Here is a 20,267-nt window from a genome sequence, read left to right on the forward strand (position 1 = left end):
CTGGTTTTCATGTCAAAATCAAAATAATGTGGGGTCTTTTTCTTTCTTTGTGCTCACTCCTCAGCACTGACACTTTTGAGAGTTTGGTTTGTAGGTATCTTGAGATAATCTGTGGCATTAGGTCGGGGCATTAGGGTGAAATACAGATACTTATGCAAATGACCCAAAAACATCTTCGGGGGGTTGGTGTACGACTGACATTTCACATAAAAAACACACCATGTCAAAATGTCAGAGAAAAGAGGAAAAGCAGGTTTAATTCCACTTGTTGTCTTGAACCTTTTACACTCCTGTTCTCTGATACATGCCTCTTACAAAACAACCTATGTATAGTTTCCATAAAACCAGCTGAGATGGCACCGAAATCATCTTTAACAATGTGGGTGTCTGTAGGCGGCAGTGTTGCCTTCATTGGCGGTGGTTGAACTCGGCGTGGACCACTTCCTGATGACAATCTGCTCAGACATGTGCAGCCGTCAGCCTGTCGTCAGGTGAAGTCTGAACATGTGTGTGTGCTCCAGTGTTTTATTGGAAAGTGTGCCTTTGTCAGGGCTGAAGAGCATAGACGTACTACAACACAGTCATACATATCATCTGGAATTTACACATCCATAACAATAATGATACAAGGATCAAGAATCAGAGCCATAATTATAAGGTATAGCAATAATAATAACAATTATTGATATGGTCTAAAAACTACACTTATGTTTTCATCTTTTCTTCAAAAAAAAAAAAGCCATATATTTATATTTATATACTGGAAGTTCTTTAGTCTTTTTTTCTTTCTGGTTTTCTGACTAAATTGGTAACTTAAATATTTACAGTGATTATTTTACAACCATTGGCCCAGCCCACTGAGGATAAAATGTTCCTTTGACTCTGTCTGGATTAAAAAGCGCAGTGGAGGGAGGGATGAGAGAGGAATGGTCCCAGTGAGAAGCGAGGTAGAGAGGGAGCAGAGGATGGGTGTGAGGTCAGCGTCCCCGGTCCCAGACAGGGTCCAAGACGGGGTCCCAGACCCCTAGGATCCGGCACCATACAGGGTTTCCCATGCTACATGTCAGAAGTGTAAAGAATAGAAAGCTTCACCCTGTCCAGGCACACAGGGTTTCCAACCTCACACTGGAAGGGTGTACAGGGTTTCCTGCAGCACTTTGTGCTCCGAGGGGTTCCATGTCCTCCTACCTCATGTTGCATGGGTGTACAGGGCCGTCCACCCTGTGGCACAGGGAGGATTTACTGCCCCATATTCCTTGGACATCTCAGTTTGTGTCACTGATTTTTCCTCCTCCACCCTCCGCCCCTACATCACCAGCAGCTGCCCCAGCACCATCCTGAACTGCTGCGTGTACCCTGCCAGCTCCCTCACCCTCTCAGTCATCTCTCTGGCTGCTCCGGGGGAGGGATACTGAAGCGCCGCCGTCTTTGTACTGATCACGATGTCTTTGAGTTTTTCACAGAGGGTGTTGCTGCTCTGCGCCACCCGTGCCCTCACCTCAGGAGACTTGGCCTGTCGCGACAGCGTGTCGCCGATGAACACCAGCTTGTGGGCGCTGAGGATGACGAACTTGCTGTGCGCCACAAAGATCTTGGGCGGCTGGTTAGAGTTGATGGCTGTGAAGAAGGCGTCGATGGCGTTGGTCACTGTGGTGACGTTCTGCTCACACTGCTCTTGGTAGAAGAGGAGGAGCTGCCGGTCAGCGTGGCACAGCTTGGAGGAGGAGGGGCCACTAGAGCCGTTCTGTGCCAGCTGGTTGGCCAGAGGGTGGTGGGGGGGCGGGACCCAGCCCGTCATGTCGTTGTTGATTGGCCGGCTGACTTCCTGCTCTAGCCGCTCAAACTGTTTAATCTGGAGGAAGAGGAGAAGGAAGGAGACAGTTAATACTAACACATGCTGAACAAGGAGATTCTCTGCTTTCAGCTTCTCAGATGTCACGATGTGCTGCTCTGTGGATCTTTGATGTGCATCTTTCACCAGATTTGACATTTGACATTGACTAATTAATCGATTCATCTTTTTGCCAGATTTTAAAAACGGAAAAAATAAAACATCAAACTGGAAAAACGGTCCAATTCTGCTGTTTGCTCATTCCTTTTTTTCATTTTTTTTTGTCTAGTTGAAGAATGAAGAAAGGTCAGTGACACGGAAGTAAAGGTAAATATTTCACAATAAAAGCCCAGAGGATAGTGTGGCCATTCTATAAGTTTAGACGAAGCCTGACTGTTAAGATTCACACATGCACATTGATGATACACACACAGATGTATGTACATGCAAACACACATTAGTAAATAATCATAAATGTATTTATGTGTGTCTCGTCCTCCGCGTCCCTTCTCACACACCCACACACACACACACACACACAAACGCACCTGTTGCTGTTCCAGTTGTGTCTTGTGTCGAATGATGTTGCCTTTCTCCAGCAGCTGTCTTTGGTTCTTCTCAAACTCCTCCTTTCCCTAACACATCAACACACAGACACACACGGGTCACCACTTGTACACACACTGTTCATTTACAACATACAGGCTCTGTCGCCCTCTGATGGTGACAGACCGGGACTGCACAAACCTCACAGACATGTGTGTGAGACGTGTGTGTGTGTGTGTGTGTGTGTGTGTGTGTGTGAGGCAGAGTGAGTGTGGCTCCACAGAGATGCTGTGTAAGGACCATGACTATAGCCTCATCCCTGGAGTAATCACACACGTATGTGGGTGGGAAGGGATGCGGTGGACGAGATGCACGAACATAGGCTTGTGTGATTATTTACTAAAATGAATGAAAGATTGAATAAATGAACTTTATTTATAAAGCTCCTTTCGTACACACAATGCAGCTCTAAGTGCTTCACAACGACACAACACAACATCACAACAACTAAAACTCAGGTTTGAAACCGAACATACAGAAGGAGGGTTTGTGCATGTGCTTGGGAGAATTATAAAAACTGCTATTTATAAAATAAGATAAACACAGCCAATGCTACTGATAAAATAGCACTAATAGAGGTTGTTTAGATAAAGTAAGACATACAGGTGTTAGTTATAAGTTATGTTAAATTGTCATTTAAAACTTTCCACTGAGGCAGCAGGTCTGGGGCCAGTTGCACAAAACACCTTGAGGTAAGATTTTCCTTTAAGTCTGAGTTAAGGTTTCCTTGAAATAAAAACAGTTGAACAAAACAACCTTAACTGTTCTCCTTAAGGTTTCCTTAAGATGTTCACTTAAATATTTAAGGTTTTCACCTTATTTTAGTCTTATACTTCAGGAATCACTTAGTGTCAGTTAAACTGTTGCACAAAAGACCAAAGTTCACCATGATGAAGTTCCCATCAAAACAAATCATGTCTCCATGGAAACATTCAAATTCTACCGCCGTAAAATCTCTTTCACCACTTTTTTCCTTAACTAAGGAAACCTTTTAAGAGATTATGTTCAGCACTGAGTAACTCCCTCAGCAGAGGAGAAATGAAACTTTATGTATCATGCTTAAGAAGTAAACTTAAGGTGTATCATGCAGCCGGCTCCTGATGTTTAACAGCAGATTGTTCCAGATTTCTGGTGCTAAAAGCAACATCCCCAAAAGTTTTATATGGTGACCTTTAAAATCAGATCTTAAAGATACAGAGTAGGTTGTGTAGAACAGGAGTTGTAGGCAGCAGCATCCTGGACGGTCTGTAGTTTAGCAACAGCTGTTTTTGGGAGCCCAGTATACAGAGCATCACAGCGGTCACACACTCACACACACTCACACACACTTAATGACATATCCCTGGTTCAGGCAGGAATGCAAGTTGTTTCAAAATCACGTTCATTGTCAACAAAACTAAACTAAAAACATGTGATGATTATTTTCCCACAGCCAACACAAAACCAAAACCTTTGAAAACAAAAACCAAAAATAAAAACAAAAACCATAAGACAGGAAGAGAAATGAACTAGTGACTGTTTTAATGCAAAGTCTCATTCAGTGACCTGCCTGTATCTCTGGTGTCAGAATAGACATGAAAAATAAATAATACAACAACAACAAAAGACTAAAATTTCATTGATGAAAACCAGGCTGAGATATCTTCAGTTTTTATTTGACTAAAATTAATAATAATCAAACGACCACAGCTAAATTAAAATGAGGAGCCAAAATAAACCAACACTGTCTGTACTACACTGTTGAATAACATGTGACCACAACCTCACCTGGTTTTGGCTCATTCCTCTCTACATTCATGTTCATGCACACATGTATGTGAGTTACGTGTAGTGGGAACTGTGCGGTTGGGTTGTGGAGCTCAGGGACAGTTTGTGTCAGGCTTCCTCCACAAACACACACACGTGTCCAAACATGGTGTAAACCTTGATGTGAAGGTCCTGATTCTAATCACATGGTCAGGTCATGGTTTCTATTTCACATGACAACCAATGAAATGTCCTCATGGTAATCTAAAAGAGTGTGTGTGTATGTGTATGTGTGTGTGTGTGTGTGTGTGTGTGTGTGTGTGTGAATACCTGTAAATGTACATAGTCGTAGTCCTCCATCCAGCCTTCCTCTGTGGTCTCATATGGCCTGTCCACACCTTCCTCTTCCTCTGCAGCTGTAAACTTTGGCGGAGAGGGGAGGGGCCGTGACTGAATGTTCACCCTCTCGCCTCCCTGATAGCTCCCACTTCCTGATCCTGTCATGTGACCGCTGATCTCCCCTGGGATTGGAGGAAGCGGCAGCTGCTGCTGCAGCCGGTTGGTCCGTTTGAAGAGAAGTGACGCGTTTCCGTGAAGAAAGGAGGCGAGCTGCTTGGCGTCATCAGGGATGCCTCGTGCCGTCATGATTAGTCGATCTAAGTCATCCCCTCCTGGCGGTGGTGCTGTGAGCGCCGTGTGCGACCAGGAAATAGCGTCTAAGCTCTGACTTTGTCGAACCAAACTCTGGAAGACCTCCTCCATCTTCCCCACCTGACGGCCCAGTTTAGTCTGAAGAGAGCGGTCCGTGGCCTGGGTGGCGTTCGCCACAGCCCCCCGGGCAAATTCTAGGAAGTCTCGGACAGTGGCACGCACCCGGTCAGCAGCCTGGTGAATGGCCGCAAGGTTCCCTTCCAGGTGAGCAAGGCTTCTCCAGTTACCTGTGATGAATGACATCATGAGCGAAACACTGGATTCGACAGCTTGCTGCAGGCGGGACAGGCGCTCCATGGCCTGCTCCAGGTCCAAGATGAGGGGTTTCCCTGAACCCGATGCAGGAAGTGAGGAGGAGGATGTGTCGCGGACAGGGACCATGTCTAAGGATGAAGCAGAGTGATTGCTCCGGGTGCTTCCTGTACTCGAGGCAGACAGCCGCTTGAAGGACATGGTGAGCTCCTCGCTGGTGGACTGGGCATCACGCACAACCTGGAAAACACGTAAGACCAGCAGTGTTTATTTCATCAATAGAAACTCGCATGAAGTTTGTGCTGTAGAAAAATTATTCACATGTTCATCAACAAACAGAAACTAAATGATCATGTGGAAAACAGAAGAACTGATAAATGAACATTACTGTTGGTAGCTAACTGGTAGCTATCATCACTGACAAACACACTTCTATTCATGTGCAAAAAAATGCAGGAAAGAACTATAAAAACAAGCAGGCCTCTAGACAATCACGAAAAGGTAAGTCATTGTCATGGCAACGGTAAAAACCATAGAGATGCACCGACTGCAATTTTCTCTCTCTCTGAACGAGGGTGAACAAAAATCATATGACTGCTTTCTGGTTACAACTACGCTCATTAATGATGGATGATCATTATTATTATTGATGACTGTGGCACGGCAGCAGGTAGCTCTCATGCACAGGTGAGGTCAGTGGGGTGTCGCTAGTTTTAGGCCGCTTTGCCTTTGCTTCTTGAAATTAGAGATGTTAAGCATGTGATGGAGTTTTAAGTTGTCTCTGCAGCCAAATGTGGTTTCTTGCTGGGAGCAGGTGGTGGTGATTGTCACTTGACTTCAACTTCAGTCATTGTTGCCTTTTCAAGACAAGAGGTTATAATACATTCTCTGTGTGGCTAGTTCTTCACGACAGACTGGAGGCTACAGTGAGTCGCACCGTCAGCAGACGGGCCGGGGCTAGCTGGTTAGCATGCTAACTTCAGTAGAGGAAAAGACGTGATAGAGACAGGTTAGTTAACATTAGCGTTTGTTTCCACCTCTGGAGACAGATGTTGGTGAGTAAAGGAATGAAGTTTGATGCTTTAGCAATAACTAAACATACCAATAACTCCTTTAAGTGTCTGATTAAGACTGTTGTTCTGAATGTTTTCCTGTTTGTTGTGTCTGTGTCTGTGCTGTTGTGTGCATGACGTGAACCATAATGTGGCGCAGGATTGTAAATTTGACCGGCATAGAACTGGATATCTGAGACTGATCAGCCCTTTCCGATCGCCGGCCGATCAATAGTTGTATCTCTGGTAAAGCCCTTATCTAAAGAAGAACACATGCTGTAGTCATGATAGACAGGAAAAGCACCTGTAACCCTGGTAGAAGTACACAACAAAGATGGCGACGGCTGCAGCGTCACAACGCTGAGATAACAATGAAAGATTCATGACAAAACTAGACGTGTCTCTACACTGGACACACACATCTTTCCCAAAATGTGGGACTGGCCCTTTAACTGTCCTACCTGTGGTGGGACATCGTAGACATAGTGGTCTCCCCTCTCTCCCCCTCTCTCCTCTCTTTCCCGGGGGAAGTCGTAGACATCCTGGGCAGTGTGACCTCCGGTCCGCAGGCTGGCTGGGATGTCGTAGATCTCCTGGGGGGCCTGGCTGACCCCGCTCCTGTCTCCGTGGTAATGCTTGTCAGATGGGATGGGGGGTGGGACATCGTACACGTCCTCTGGAATGGGGGGCTCGTCATCATCATCGTTGAGGTTGTTGTGCAGGTACTGGCCTGGAGGGACTGGGACTGGGGGTTTGAGTTTGGCAAAGTGGGGTGGTACGTCGTAGGTCTCCTCTCTGATTGGCTGAGCATCAGGGACGTCTTTAGTGACAGATGGGGGAAAGTCATACACCTAAAGAGAAAGTGATAGAGAAATATTGTGTGTAAAATAAAGCATCTCATGTGAATTGCTCACCTGGCGCATACGCCGAAAAGGTTTCTGGCTTCTGGGATACTTCTGTGTTATGCAGCCCACTGAATATATGCAGTAGTGTGACTCCCATGGTGCCTCTGGGCTATGAGAATGAGTGAACGCCGTTCTGAATCTGATTCTGCATGTTCATGAACGGTATGCTTGGATGCCCGGGACTTGAAACCATGGATTTATTCAAATGGCAACAGCAACCACAGCAATGGACAATCTGTCAAACAATTTGGTTTATGACTACACTCCTGACATTCCCATCAGCCTCAGCTCTACTCTGTGTCTAGAGCTGATTAGCAAATGTTAGCATGCTAACGAAGATGGTGACATTACTCTTGCTAAACTGATCACAGAGCTGATAGCATGGCTGTAGCTGCTCAGTCTTTTGAATATTAAAGTAGGTCTCCTCTTATTTTTGTGACAGTATTTTGTGAATTTTTTGCTGTTTATGAGACAGTTTGTTGTGCGCTTTTATTTTGAAATATCTGTGTTGGAGGAGCAGCATCACGTGTGCTCTGTTCTCACTGGATAACTGACAGGAGTTAAGTCATCTAGTACTGAATGAGACTGTGGTGTTATCCATCCACACAGGATCCTGCTGGACCAGCGTTTCCACATTTGATCCAACCTTTATCTTTCATGGTACGATGTTTCCAGGTGTTTAGGAGACCCACTACATTATCTGCATCTGTGCATCATGTGTCAGTGTTAATATTCTCATGGGGAAAGAAGAACATGCAGAGTCTTAATGTTTACTTCTCCTGAAGTGACCACTGATTTAAATCATAGATGCAGTGTGACATTTTTCCACACACACACATAAGACTTTCATGCTGCACATCTGTGACACACATAATTACACATAACTCCAATAAATCCCAACCCTCACCGTCTGCTGTGTGTTCTTGTCTGTGCTGGCTGGGGTGTCATATATATCCTGACCACTAGAGGGCCCCTTCACCACCATGGGAGGAGTGTCATACACCTAAACACAAACCAAAACACACACATTAATAACATGCTATGCTATGTTATACACACCACACTGGACACTCACTGCAGTGACATGATGCATCAGACTGAATATGGTGTATTCATACTCAGTCAGAGGTCATGATGAGGTACATCTGTGTGTGAAGCTCCTCCATACATCCTGTTCAACATCACACCGCAGATTTAAATGAATTAGTGCAGTTGTTCGTGCCAGATGTGGTGATGATTTCAAAAAATCTCAAAAAACAGCTGTATTCTTGGGATATAGTGACATGAAAACATCAAATATGTGGATGTGGACTGGACCTTTATTAATAACTAAACTACTGGAAAGAAAAGATCAGTCAGGCTGTTAAGAGGTGAGAGGGACGAAAATGCAAAGTCCTGATTCCAGTTGAGAATCTGCTCATAATTTCCTCCAGTTGTGTCAGTGTGTTGATCAACAACAGCATCAGGACACACCCATGTGTGACTGGTGTGTATCTGGTGAAGGAAATGTGGACTACAAAGACACAGCTGGAAGGTAGAGTCTGACAGGATGGACCTTTAGGTGAATTTAAAGACGCTTTGAAGGTTCTTTAGATCCTTTAAAACCCCCTGAGACACAGCAGACCCACATAAATGTAGAAACAACAGAGCAGCTGTTTGACGTCTGTGACGTGATCCAGAACTGATGGAAATCCTTGTCTGATCGATAGAAACAACAATTATATAGATTTCTTCTCTTTCAAATCTATCATGAAGAACAAGCATATTGAATGACATAGTAGTTAACAATATCATCATCATAACAAAATACTACAATACTACCTGGTGATATAAATAAAGTTAAGTTAGGAAGTATAAGTTTAGTCTAATTGCCGTCAGATTCTTTTACCGAAGTCCTTATTAATTCTCCTTCACATCTTTGACCTCATGATGTTTTCCATCGAAAGGAAGGAAAGATAGAAGAGAAGCAGCAGGGAAATGAAAATCTAAAGAAGGTAGAAGTGGAAACGGAGGGAATAAAGAACAAAAGCTAAAAGAGGAGAGAGGAAAGAGGAGGTGAAGATGAGACAAAGAGCCATTATGGAATGTGAATCTGTGGTTTTGGTCACATGACCACCTCTCTATGAGGAAGTGTCCGTCTGTTAGCACTCGCCTCTTCAGTCCCTCCTGTGCCTCTGTCAACACACACACACACACACACACACACACACACACACACACACACACACACACACACACACAGTGGCACATCTATCCCACTGTTAGGTCATGCATGAACTTCACTGTAGACAGATGTAATATTTAGACAGAGGTTGGATATTAATATTCTGCAGATAGAGACAATGTGTGTGTGTGTGTTTGTGTGTGTGTGTGTGTGTGTGTGTGTGTGTGTGTGTGTGTGTCTAACCCTAAACTTAACGATAACTTAATGATCTACATTATGGGGACTTTTATATAATAAAATGTAATAATGTGACTGTGTGAACAGAGTTAGGTCCCCGCGACCTCAAAACATGGACCACCTGGACCACACACACACACACACACACACACACACACACACACACACACACACACACACACACACACACACACACATTACCTTCCAGCTGGGGCATTTACGCCTCCATGGCTGTTACACTGGAACAATGAGAGACAGATGGAGAAAAGAGAGATGAGCAGGAGGCAACACACACACACACACACACACACACACACACCACTTGCTTCTCTGTGTTGCAGAGAATCCAGTCCTCAGTGTTTCAGTCACAGGGACCTTTCTCAACACACATCAACCACAAAGTGACAGAGTGATGAAATATGGACTCAGCGTGCTTTAGCTGTGCACCAGTAACTTTAACACAGGAGTGGAGCGTTGTGAAGAGGTTTTCCCTGTTGCACAGTCAGAGCTGATGTTTCCAGTGATGTCCACAGACTATACACAGTGTGTTGTTAACCAGCTGGCTGTAGCATGCAGCTGGACTGTGATGTTGTGCTTGTTGTGGTCGGAGCCGTCAGACACTTTGATGAAGAGCCGCGTGCTGCGGTGCGTTCACTCTTCACCTTCAAAAAAGCATCTGTTATTACAGCTACACGTCTTACTCTTGTTTTTCCTCATCCTCCCATTATTCATTTTTCTAATCACTCACTGTCATCTTGTTCTTCATATTGCTTCCTCCTCCTCCTGCATCTCATTTTCTCCTCCTCTTCCTCCTCCTCCTCTCCCTCCTCCTGCAGCTCCAGCTCTCAAACTGCAGTGGTTGTGAGTGACCTTTGTATTTTGGCTCGTCAGCATCAAGATTCTCCTGAACATACGGTTTGTCCAGGTGTGTGTGTGTATGTGTGTGTGTATGTGTGTGTGCGTGTGTGTGTACTATAAGTATGAGTGTGCAGAATTACACAGGAATAAACTGACCTACATGATCATCTGTGGAATCAGATGTAACAGCCCCAAATATTCAAACACACACACACACACACACACACACACACACACACAGTGGCACATCTATCCCACTGTTAGGTCATGCATGAACTTCACTGTAGACAGATGTAATATTTAGATAGAGGTTGGATATTAATATTCTGCAGATAGAGACGGTGTGTGTGTGTGCGTGTGTGTGTGTGTGTGGGTGTGTGAGAGAGAAAGACTGTTGTATAGGTTATATATATATACTGTATATATACATATAATTACACCGCAGGACAGCAGTGACAGCATCAGTCCTTCTTGTCACACCACTGTCTGCATCTGAGTAACTTGGTGGACTGCCATTTTCTATTGATCACCCTTTCTCCACTTTTCTCTAAGCTAGGGAGGTTAGTTGTTGTAATTTGGTTTTGTTACATTTGGGAAAGTCATGTTGTTGTTTTGTTTCTAGATATATTTAGTCTCAGTTTATTGGAAAGTACTCTGTAAATAAATACAACACTTAACATCACTAGTATCTGTTTATGTGACTACTTGGGACTTGGGGACGATGGGGCGTCTCTGCCACCTGCTGATGGGACATAACATGAAGCGGGGGCTTGTCCATCATCTTTTCTCACTATAGTTGAGTCTGAGTGGTTTTTTTCTGCTTGGCAGTTTTCTTTGTTGTGGGATATTGGTGATAAATTACTTATTGGACAAACTTGTGACCAATGTGTATAGGTGCACGCACACACGAAGTCTGACCTGTGTGTTGTACTGCTGGCGGGTGGGCGGCACGTCGTAAATGTCCTGCTGGGTCGGAGGCTGATGTCTGGGTGGGACGTCGTACTCGTCCTGGTCTGACTTCACGGTGTCATACACGTACACCTGTCCAACCCGAGTGGGAACGACCACCTGGACACAGACACACACAAGTGGGAGTCAACACAAGAGTAACACAAAGACCTGTGGTCACATGACAAACACCAGTCTGAAGATAAGAGGATGATATCAGCCCTAGCACAGCTGTCTGAGCATCTTAATCCATACAGCCCCTTCCTCTAAAAAGGTCAATAAGCCTGTGTTTATGTGACTACGGCAACCTTTAAGGGTCAGAATGCACCACCTCTCTTTCATCAGACTGAAGTTAAAAAAACAAACAGCTCCTGCACCTTTGAAAGAGACTTTATTGCTTCTTCACACTGAACGGGCAGAGACTAAAGGTTGTTTAGTCTCATTAACACACACAGACACACACACAGGCAATAAAAACAGAGCAGAGGTCCTGTCATAGTTGTCGTGGGAACCGGGCTGTCCTATTGTGTGCCTGTTTAAACTCTGTATTATATGGTTTGAGCGCAGAGTCAACCAGCCAGCCTGGGAAACCACAGCAGCTGTGGTACACAACACATACACAACTGAAGGAGATGTCACAGCTGGATCCCTTCGTATCCTTCCACCAGTGGTTTGCACTATAGAGAACACCACAGTGAAATGTCTGACAGTCCTTTTGCTCCATTACTGACAAGTGCAGGATGTGTATCAGAAGGAAGTCTACCTGCACTGGCTGCAGAGAGAGGAACTTTATTCATCTTCTCATCTGAAGGAGAACAACCTTCAGTGTTCTTCATTGAACATGATAGTATTTAAATTCAGGAAAGAGTGAAGCCCACCAAATTCCTGGGGGTTTAAAATTGATCAATTATTTACTTTAAGGTTCAAATCGATGAGTTGACCAAGAAATTATCCACATTTTTTTAGTTTATTCTCTAAGTAGAAACATTTTCTACGATTTCTAACCTCAGTCACTATTTGAGCCTCATATAAATGAGTGTAATATTATATGGTGTAATCCAGCCAATCACAGCCATCTGAGCAACCCACCAGTTGCAGTACGGTAAAGTAACGTGCGTGTGCTGACACAGGGCTTGTGATGTCATCACTGCTGTCAGAGTGCAGAGGTGTGAGACGGCTCGTCGACTAGTTACTAATGTAGAATTTTCTTTACTACCTTTGTCTTGTTATGTGACGTGTCAGCTAACATTAGTTACTGTGATGTGAAAGCTGTTGTATTGTTGTTAATTCCACCCAGTGACACTGGTTTTGAGTTATGGTTTAAGTTAAGTAGTAACTGGTTTAGTTTAGTTAGTTGGACAAAGCACTGTAGCTCAGATTTCATCTTGTGTCTCAAAGATGAAAAAAGAAAAGAGAATTAAAGTCTGTGCGTTTTAACAGACACTAAAAAGTCTATAGTCATTGCTTAATACTATGGTGTGTGAATACTGGTGTATATTGTATCCTGGAGTGAAGGCCTGGGCGTCCTATTAGATTCCAATCTTCATTTGGGGACTCACGTCACTAAGACAGTACGATCCTGCTTCTACCATTTAAGCGACGTTGCCAAAATCCATTCATGTCTGAGCTTTACAGATACAGTAACCATCATACATGCTTTCATTTCCTCACCATTAGACCACTGTCATGGTCTCCTGACAGAAAACAACTCCTGGACTTCAAATAGAACAAAATGCAGCTGCCAGACTGCTAACAAAGACTAAGAAAAGAGATCTTAATGCCCTCCTCTGAAAGTCTGTAGCCAGCTACCAGTCTGTTATACAACCAATTTTAAAATTCTACTTTTGACTTTTAAACCACTTATAGCACTATATTTCTGAATTAATTGCCCCTTATCAACCTCCACGTAGTCGGAGGTCAGACAGGAACTTGTTGGTTCCAAAATCAATATGTGAGACTAAAGGGGGCGGAGCTTTTGCTGTCAGGACACCACAACTGTGGAACAACCTGCCAATGAACTTAGACTCACAAAATCACTATCTTCTTCTAAAAACGCATTTCTTTCAAGACGCTTTTGAGTAATCTATTTTAAATATTTCACATATTTCACACATTTATAATCTCTGATTTTGAAAAGCGCTCTATAAATAAACTTTATTATTATTATTATTATTATTATTATTAATAAAAAATATTATTATTATCATTATTATTTACTTGTATTTAATCCTGATTTGTGTGAAATAAATGAAGCAAAACAAAACAAAATCTAGTTTATGCTGTATAAACTCTGTGGTATGTGGCACCAGTCCATTAAAAAAACAGCTTTACTTCAAAGTAAATTTTATATGAGTAACAAACAAATATGAACAGAAAAAAAAACAGTGTTTGATGATGTTTTCTATAACATTGTGTGTATTTGCAGATATGCAGTTGCGAGGTGGTTCTTCTTGTCGTCTGAATGTTGCTGCTGATCATCAGCGCTGTGTGTCTGTGATCGTGGTTTAATCACACTCTGATTAATGGAAGCTCTCTGATAATATTTGCTTAGCTCCCCAGCTGTCAGAGGTACAGACAGAGACGGGCGATAACACCATCCATCTGACAACCTGTCGGCACTAATCTGCCTCCGTCTCCTCACTCTGCCAACTCTCCCACCTCACAACTCATCTGCTCTATTCCTTTCCTCATGAGGGCCAATCACAGCAGCTTTTATTCTCTACAGGAATCATTTTACCACCAGCTGGGAGAAGAACTGGTGACTACAGGAAGTCTTCGGACCCCTTCTCTGTTTTCACATGTTGTTATGTTGCATTTAAATCGATGATCAGTGATGATCAGTCTACACTCAGAACTACATGATGAAAGAGAAAACAGAAGCTTAGACATTTATTAAAATGGAAAAAAAATTTCACACTGGCTTTACTGTGACACTTCACTACTCTACTAATACTGTTTACTGTATTTCACACACACACACACACACACACACACACACACACACACACACACACACACACACACACACACACACACACACAACACACACACACACGTAAACAGCCTTTTCCTCATTGTCAGAAAGCTTTCAACAGTATTGACAACGGTTGGCTAAGTGCTAGATGTGCCCCACACACGCACACACACACACACACACACACACACACACACACACACACACACACACACACACCATCATCTGGTCTGATTGATAACCTATGTTATTGATCACCTGTCTGTGTGAACCCTGGAGAATAGACACACACTTACACCCTAATGCTAAATGGATCTGTGTGTGTGTGTGTGTGTGTGTGTGTGTGTGTGTGTGTGTGTGTGTGTGTGTGTGTGTCTGCTGAGCCTTTTAATCCCTTTAGGAGATCAGAGTTGTGGATCAGTGGTCACCACTGGAGAGACGTCCTACTCATGATGAGTATATACTTTACATATACTGTATGTGTGTGTGTGTGTGTGTGTGTGTGTCACTTGTCACCACTATTAACGGATAAGATTTAATACCACGCAACTGCATCCTGTCCGTGTGTGACTGTGGAGTGATGAAGATCTCAGCTGGGTTGCTTTTATGCAGCTCTTTCTGTTCATCTTTAAGTCCGAGTGAATGTTTGTGCCAAATCTGAAGAAGTTCTGAAGGTGTTACTGAGATATCATGTCCAACAGAATGGGACAGACGCACGGACAAACTGAAAACTATAAAAAGAGGTGTCCTCCACTGGTGTACTCAGACGTCAGACAGGAAGAATATCATCTTCCTAACTGCTGAGTTACACTTTGTTAACACTCAGCAGGGATGAATGGCAGCCAGCACACAGCTCTGTGTCACCGCTCTGTGCAGCCGATTCCCTCATGTCTCCTCACAGAGCAGCGGCCTGAGGACAGACGTACACTTCCACATTCACTGGCCTACATATCCACTAAAGAAAACTCTCCGAATAAAGAAGAAGAGCTGCAGGTCCTCTGACCCTCCAACAATAAAAGCCTTCACACGTGTTTCTGAGGATTCAGTGGAGAATTCCTCCACATGCAAACGCGCACGCACACACACACACACACACACACACACACACACACACCATGACACAGAGCCGAGAGTGGCACAAGCTGGGATGTTCACTCTTTTGTTCCGTGCATGTGATTACGTCAAGTAGAAGTCATTGTTTAACAGATGACCTTCACTGCAAGCAATGCCCTCCCTCCCTTCCTCCCTCCCTCCCTCCCTCCCTCCTTCCCTCCTTCCCAGCAGCACTCTCCACCCTCTCCTTCTCTTTCTCTCTTTCTCTTTCTCTTCAGATGAGAAAATGACAGATAACCAGAGAACAGGGTGTGGGCTTTAGTCTGGAAACGAGAATCAGGATGAAATCTGCGCTGCAGTATCCGGTGGTAAATATAGCACATTCTCAATTGAAGCTTCAAAATGACCACTGTAACCACACACAACAGAAAATACACTGTGTGCACATGCAGCTGCAGCAGAGAAAGCTCCACTGATGAGGAGGAAAATAAATCTTTACAGCACAGATGTGAAGTTCAAAACGGGGGTAAAAATAGAGAGGCCTAATTACAGCAGGGGGGGGGGTTGGGTGGTTTGTCTGAACTGGTGGACATGGCTGCTCCAGATCCTGATCTATACTGTACTCTCACACTGCTTCAGTGGAAAGATCCAGGCTGCAGTCGGCAGGGTGTGGAGGCCGGTCATTAGATCCTGTATGTAAACAGCCAAACTGCTTCATCTCTCAATGGACACAAAAGACTGATACACTGATACAGCATTGACTGGTAGTTATTCAGTCATGTGTGCAGTTTCTGCTGCTCTGTGACACACAAGGACAGTCAGTCAGTCAGTCAAGCCCACTCTTACACACAATATACAGTGGAAGCATGTGTACATGAGGAAAGTCATGTCTACACACATGAAGTGGTTTTATTTACATATTCACTCTGTCATGCACCGATTAGCATTGTTATTGTTACCATGAAGGCGTAACTCTAACTAGTCCAACCCATGGCCCTTTGCTTCATATCATCCTCTCTCTCTCTCTCTCTCTCTCTCTCTCTATTGGAATTAAGGCCAATAATAACTTAAAAAGAAAAACCAGCTGGGGCGCACTTGTTGTTCAATGCTTTTAACTTCAAGTCACAATTTCTTCACTTCTTAGTGTCCCCCTGTATTTGCAGCACATGTGTTGTCAAACTGATGAAGATGTTTTCTGGATTTGCAGTGCATTTGTCTATTTGCATGTGTCTTTTTGAGCTGCAGTTGAGCTCTCAGAGCCACCGTAGTCATCACACATAATACAGTAAAAATCAAACTCAATAATCTATGTTTTAAGTAGTGACTGAACAGCCTCAGGCCGAAGCAAAATGCTTATATATGCCTGCCTGCATTCTTATCACTTAAGCTTCCCACCAAAAAGGAAAGAAAATTGTTCACATTTGAAACCCTCAAAATTACTTTGATTTAGCTCTGAATATTATTTACATTATTTCATAATAAACTAAATCATTACATTTCATAGCATGAGAATTTAGAAAATTGATTAGTGTGATCACAGTAACAGGCCTTATTAATAATACATATGGCTTGTTTTTGTAGTGAGACTATTGAATTTATACTTTTTTAAAAGGTCGACCCCCACACTTCCACAAATTAAGTTATATAGGGAAGTATAAGTGAGCAGTAAATTTAATACAAGGCCTTAGAATTGAATATATCCCTAGATTTATACAGAATTGCTACTGACTTGGATATTTTTTCTCCCCCCATCCTTAAAGACAAGCTGGAAGGGATGGGGGTGGATCCCTGCTTCTATCTATCTATCTATCTATCTATCTATCTATCTATCTATCTATCTATCTATCTATCTATCTATCTATCTATCTATCTATCTATCTATCTATCTATCTATCTGTCTAGTTTATGATCAATCACAACTCCAAGAAATTCAGTTAGTTCAATTCCTGCATGGTAGAAAGTAGTTCCACAGAAAACAGCCAGGTAGATTATCCTGGATGAGCTGGAGAGAGATGTTGTTGGTGCATCTTTAAGGTTTTCAATGTTTTGTGCAACATTAACACAGTATGAGTCACCTTTCAAAGGAAAACCAAACTACCTACAGGGGGGGTCCAGAAATCACATGGTCTCAGACTTCTGGATGATACATTAAATGTAATTTGTTAAGTATGCGACTGACAGGACGACAGGTCTGGTACAGTGTCCTGCAGTAGAGTTAAAGTCATGACTCACAACAGGAAGACAAAGACGTGAAAACAAAGAGAGAGACTGGAAGAGAGAGAGAGAGAGACTGAGAACCACAGCCAGTGAATACCATGCCAGCTATGTGGGGCATGTGGCAACACATACACACCAAGAGGCAGCGCGGGGGTCTTAACAGATTAGTGCAGGGAGGGCAGAGGAGGGGGGGTGTGTGTGTGTGTGTCTCCATGAGAGCACCAACACACTCTACCCCCTACTGAACTGGATTCCAAGACCACATGGCACGACTGGTGTGTGTGTGTGTGTGTGTGTGTGTGTGTGTGTGTGTGTGGGTGTTCTGTCCATGTGTGCATGCTCAGACTGGCTGTCTGGTAATTCTGGTCCAGATGGACTGCCTCACCTCGGGGCTGTAGGACCATGGTCATGTCAAACTAACTATTAAAATTCATCATGTTATACATTTGGTTGATGTTACATATATTAGAGACTGTTGAGTTGACATACGCTGCAACCTGTGGGTGTGTGTGTGTGTATGTGTGTGCACGTGCACATTGTACACGTTACACATACACGTTGTTGGGTGTCTTGCTGCACAAAAAACCTCCACATCAGACCACGTCACTGTTCAGGGAGAAAACAAGTTTCCTGAACCAGACTCTATTCACATTTTGTTGGATTTATCCACCTCCCTCTCTCTGTCTGAGAGAGAGATGAAACAGTTACCGGTATCAATCTACAGCATGGTAAAAAGGCCAGATGGTTAGTATCACCATTTAGATTTTAATTATCACTATAATCTTGGTTAATTACAGTGGTTAATTTAACTCACATTAGGTTCTGTACTTCATCAACCAGCAACAGTCTCCAAGACACATGTGCGGCAAGCAACGTGAGTTTGTTTTGTCAGTCAAAACAGTCCAGAGATTTTTCAGCCTCAAATACCTTTTTACACCAAAATGATCAGGTATAAGCAGGTTTTTTAAACTAAACTTTAAACTACCTAAAACAAATTGACTCCTTAATCACTGCCAGTGGCGTTTGTCTTTCAGTTCAGACTGAGGACACACACGACTGCAAGGAGTGACGTCATCACATGCACTTAAAGAGTGCACACACAGACACAGCGGAGAGAGAGTGAGCTACTAACTGCTGTGTTAACCGGTCAAACAGATCGGTCAGATCTCATCCTCAGGTTGTTGCTCCTGTCAGTGACAGAGTCTCCATGTGAGACGCTTCCATCAGTGATTGTGTGTTTTTGAAACTTATTTCAGGGCTGCAGCTTCACTCTTTCATCCCGGAGCTCAGTGTAACTGCGGAATTTCAGGTTTAACAGCACCTGGACAGGTGTGTTCACAGTGTCTGTGCTCTGAAAGATGTAACAGCAGGAAAATTATAAGAATAATAATAATAATAACAATAATGCAAAACAATAAATATCTATTCCCTTGTTCACAGAGTGGGCATGCAGCAAACAAACCCAGTACTGCTACTGGTCCCTTGTCCTCATCTGTGACACAGCTGTCTTGGCAATGTTATTATTCTAATATTTAAATGCAAAGAAAAAGTGTTGCTAATTATTTATTTATGGTTTCCATAATAAAACTTTTTGAACATTTTCAGCACATTTTAACAACACTGTGATAATACTGATAACCGTGATAATTTTGGTCACTACCATCATGATATTAAATTTTTATACTGCATGATCATACAAGTTCAATACAACACAAAACTTCTATAATTAATCAAGACATCCAACTCTAATCAATCATTTAACTTTGTCTAAACAGCACTTCAGCTGGTGAAACCAGGTTTTAAAAGTTCACATCATGAGTTTAATCATGATTAGTGATGGGTGTAGCCTCCTCCACACACTCTCTCACACTGACAATCCAACGGACAAAGAAACGAGAGTGAAGAAGTTCCTACTTCAGTTGTGTGTGTGCATGTGTGTGTGTGTATGATCATGTCTACAGGCGTGTGGGAGTGTGCCAGACAGCCGTGTTGACTTCATTAGTCTCCAGTTAATCTCTCAGCATGTGGCACAGAATGTAGGCTCTCACGCACATGCACACACGCACACACACACACACACACACACACACACACACACACACACACACACACACACACACACACACACACACACCAGCTGCTTAGAATCAAGAATTTTGCACTAAAAGAAGAATTAATATCTTCAGTAGTGACTGTTTTTATGTCTCATGTCTTGCATTATAAATAAAAACCACTCATCATAAGATTATTTATTATTCATATTTCTGGCAGCGTGTGTCTTCTATGATGCAGAGCAGCTGAATGAAAATATCATTTTTTTCTGCTTTGGAAAAACTCCATCGCTGATGTACGCAAGATGTCGTCATAGAAACATTAAGATGCTTCACTGATCCATAAACCTCAGTGTCTGATGATCGCTGTCTGTCTGAGCTCATAAATATTAATTTCAGTTTAAAATTGATAAATGATTTGAAATTCTTCAAAAGTAACTGGTAATGTTTTTCTATCTATTACTGAATTATTGCTGGTGATTTCACACGGATCTTATCTAATAGCACACTCATGGAAACATGCATCTTGTCCTGTCACTCTTTATTTTAGCTACTGTATCACACACTTAGTGTGTGTCTGTGTGTGTCATAGTTACTATGACAACCATATTGTGTACCCTCAAATAACAGCTAATCAAAAGTGAAACCTGCTCACTGGATGG

The 20,267-nt window shown here is 43.0% G+C and overlaps 1 protein-coding gene across 3 annotated transcripts in view; it reads right to left on the reverse strand.

Annotated features, from left to right (window-relative positions):
- Positions 1-231: 231 nt before the first annotated feature.
- bcar1 (BCAR1 scaffold protein, Cas family member) overlaps positions 232-20,267 on the reverse strand; it is an 88,299-nt gene continuing 68,263 nt past the window's right edge. For 2 of the 3 annotated variants that reach the window (XM_056386719.1, XM_056386718.1), the window contains exons 3-8: positions 11,281-11,430; positions 8,011-8,106; positions 6,660-7,049; positions 4,514-5,386; positions 2,380-2,466; positions 232-1,852 (exon numbers count right to left, since the gene is read on the reverse strand). In XM_056386719.1, coding sequence (XP_056242694.1) covers positions 1,307-1,852; positions 2,380-2,466; positions 4,514-5,386; positions 6,660-7,049; positions 8,011-8,106; positions 11,281-11,430 — 2,142 coding nt within the window. In that variant the 3' untranslated portion in view covers positions 232-1,306. The remainder of the gene's footprint in view (positions 1,853-2,379; positions 2,467-4,513; positions 5,387-6,659; positions 7,050-8,010; positions 8,107-11,280; positions 11,431-20,267) is intronic. The other variant, XM_056386720.1, reaches the window with a different exon arrangement.

The sequence above is a fragment of the Seriola aureovittata genome, chromosome 10, assembly GCF_021018895.1.
Source record: "Seriola aureovittata isolate HTS-2021-v1 ecotype China chromosome 10, ASM2101889v1, whole genome shotgun sequence".
NCBI classification, from domain to species: domain Eukaryota; kingdom Metazoa; phylum Chordata; class Actinopteri; order Carangiformes; family Carangidae; genus Seriola; species Seriola aureovittata.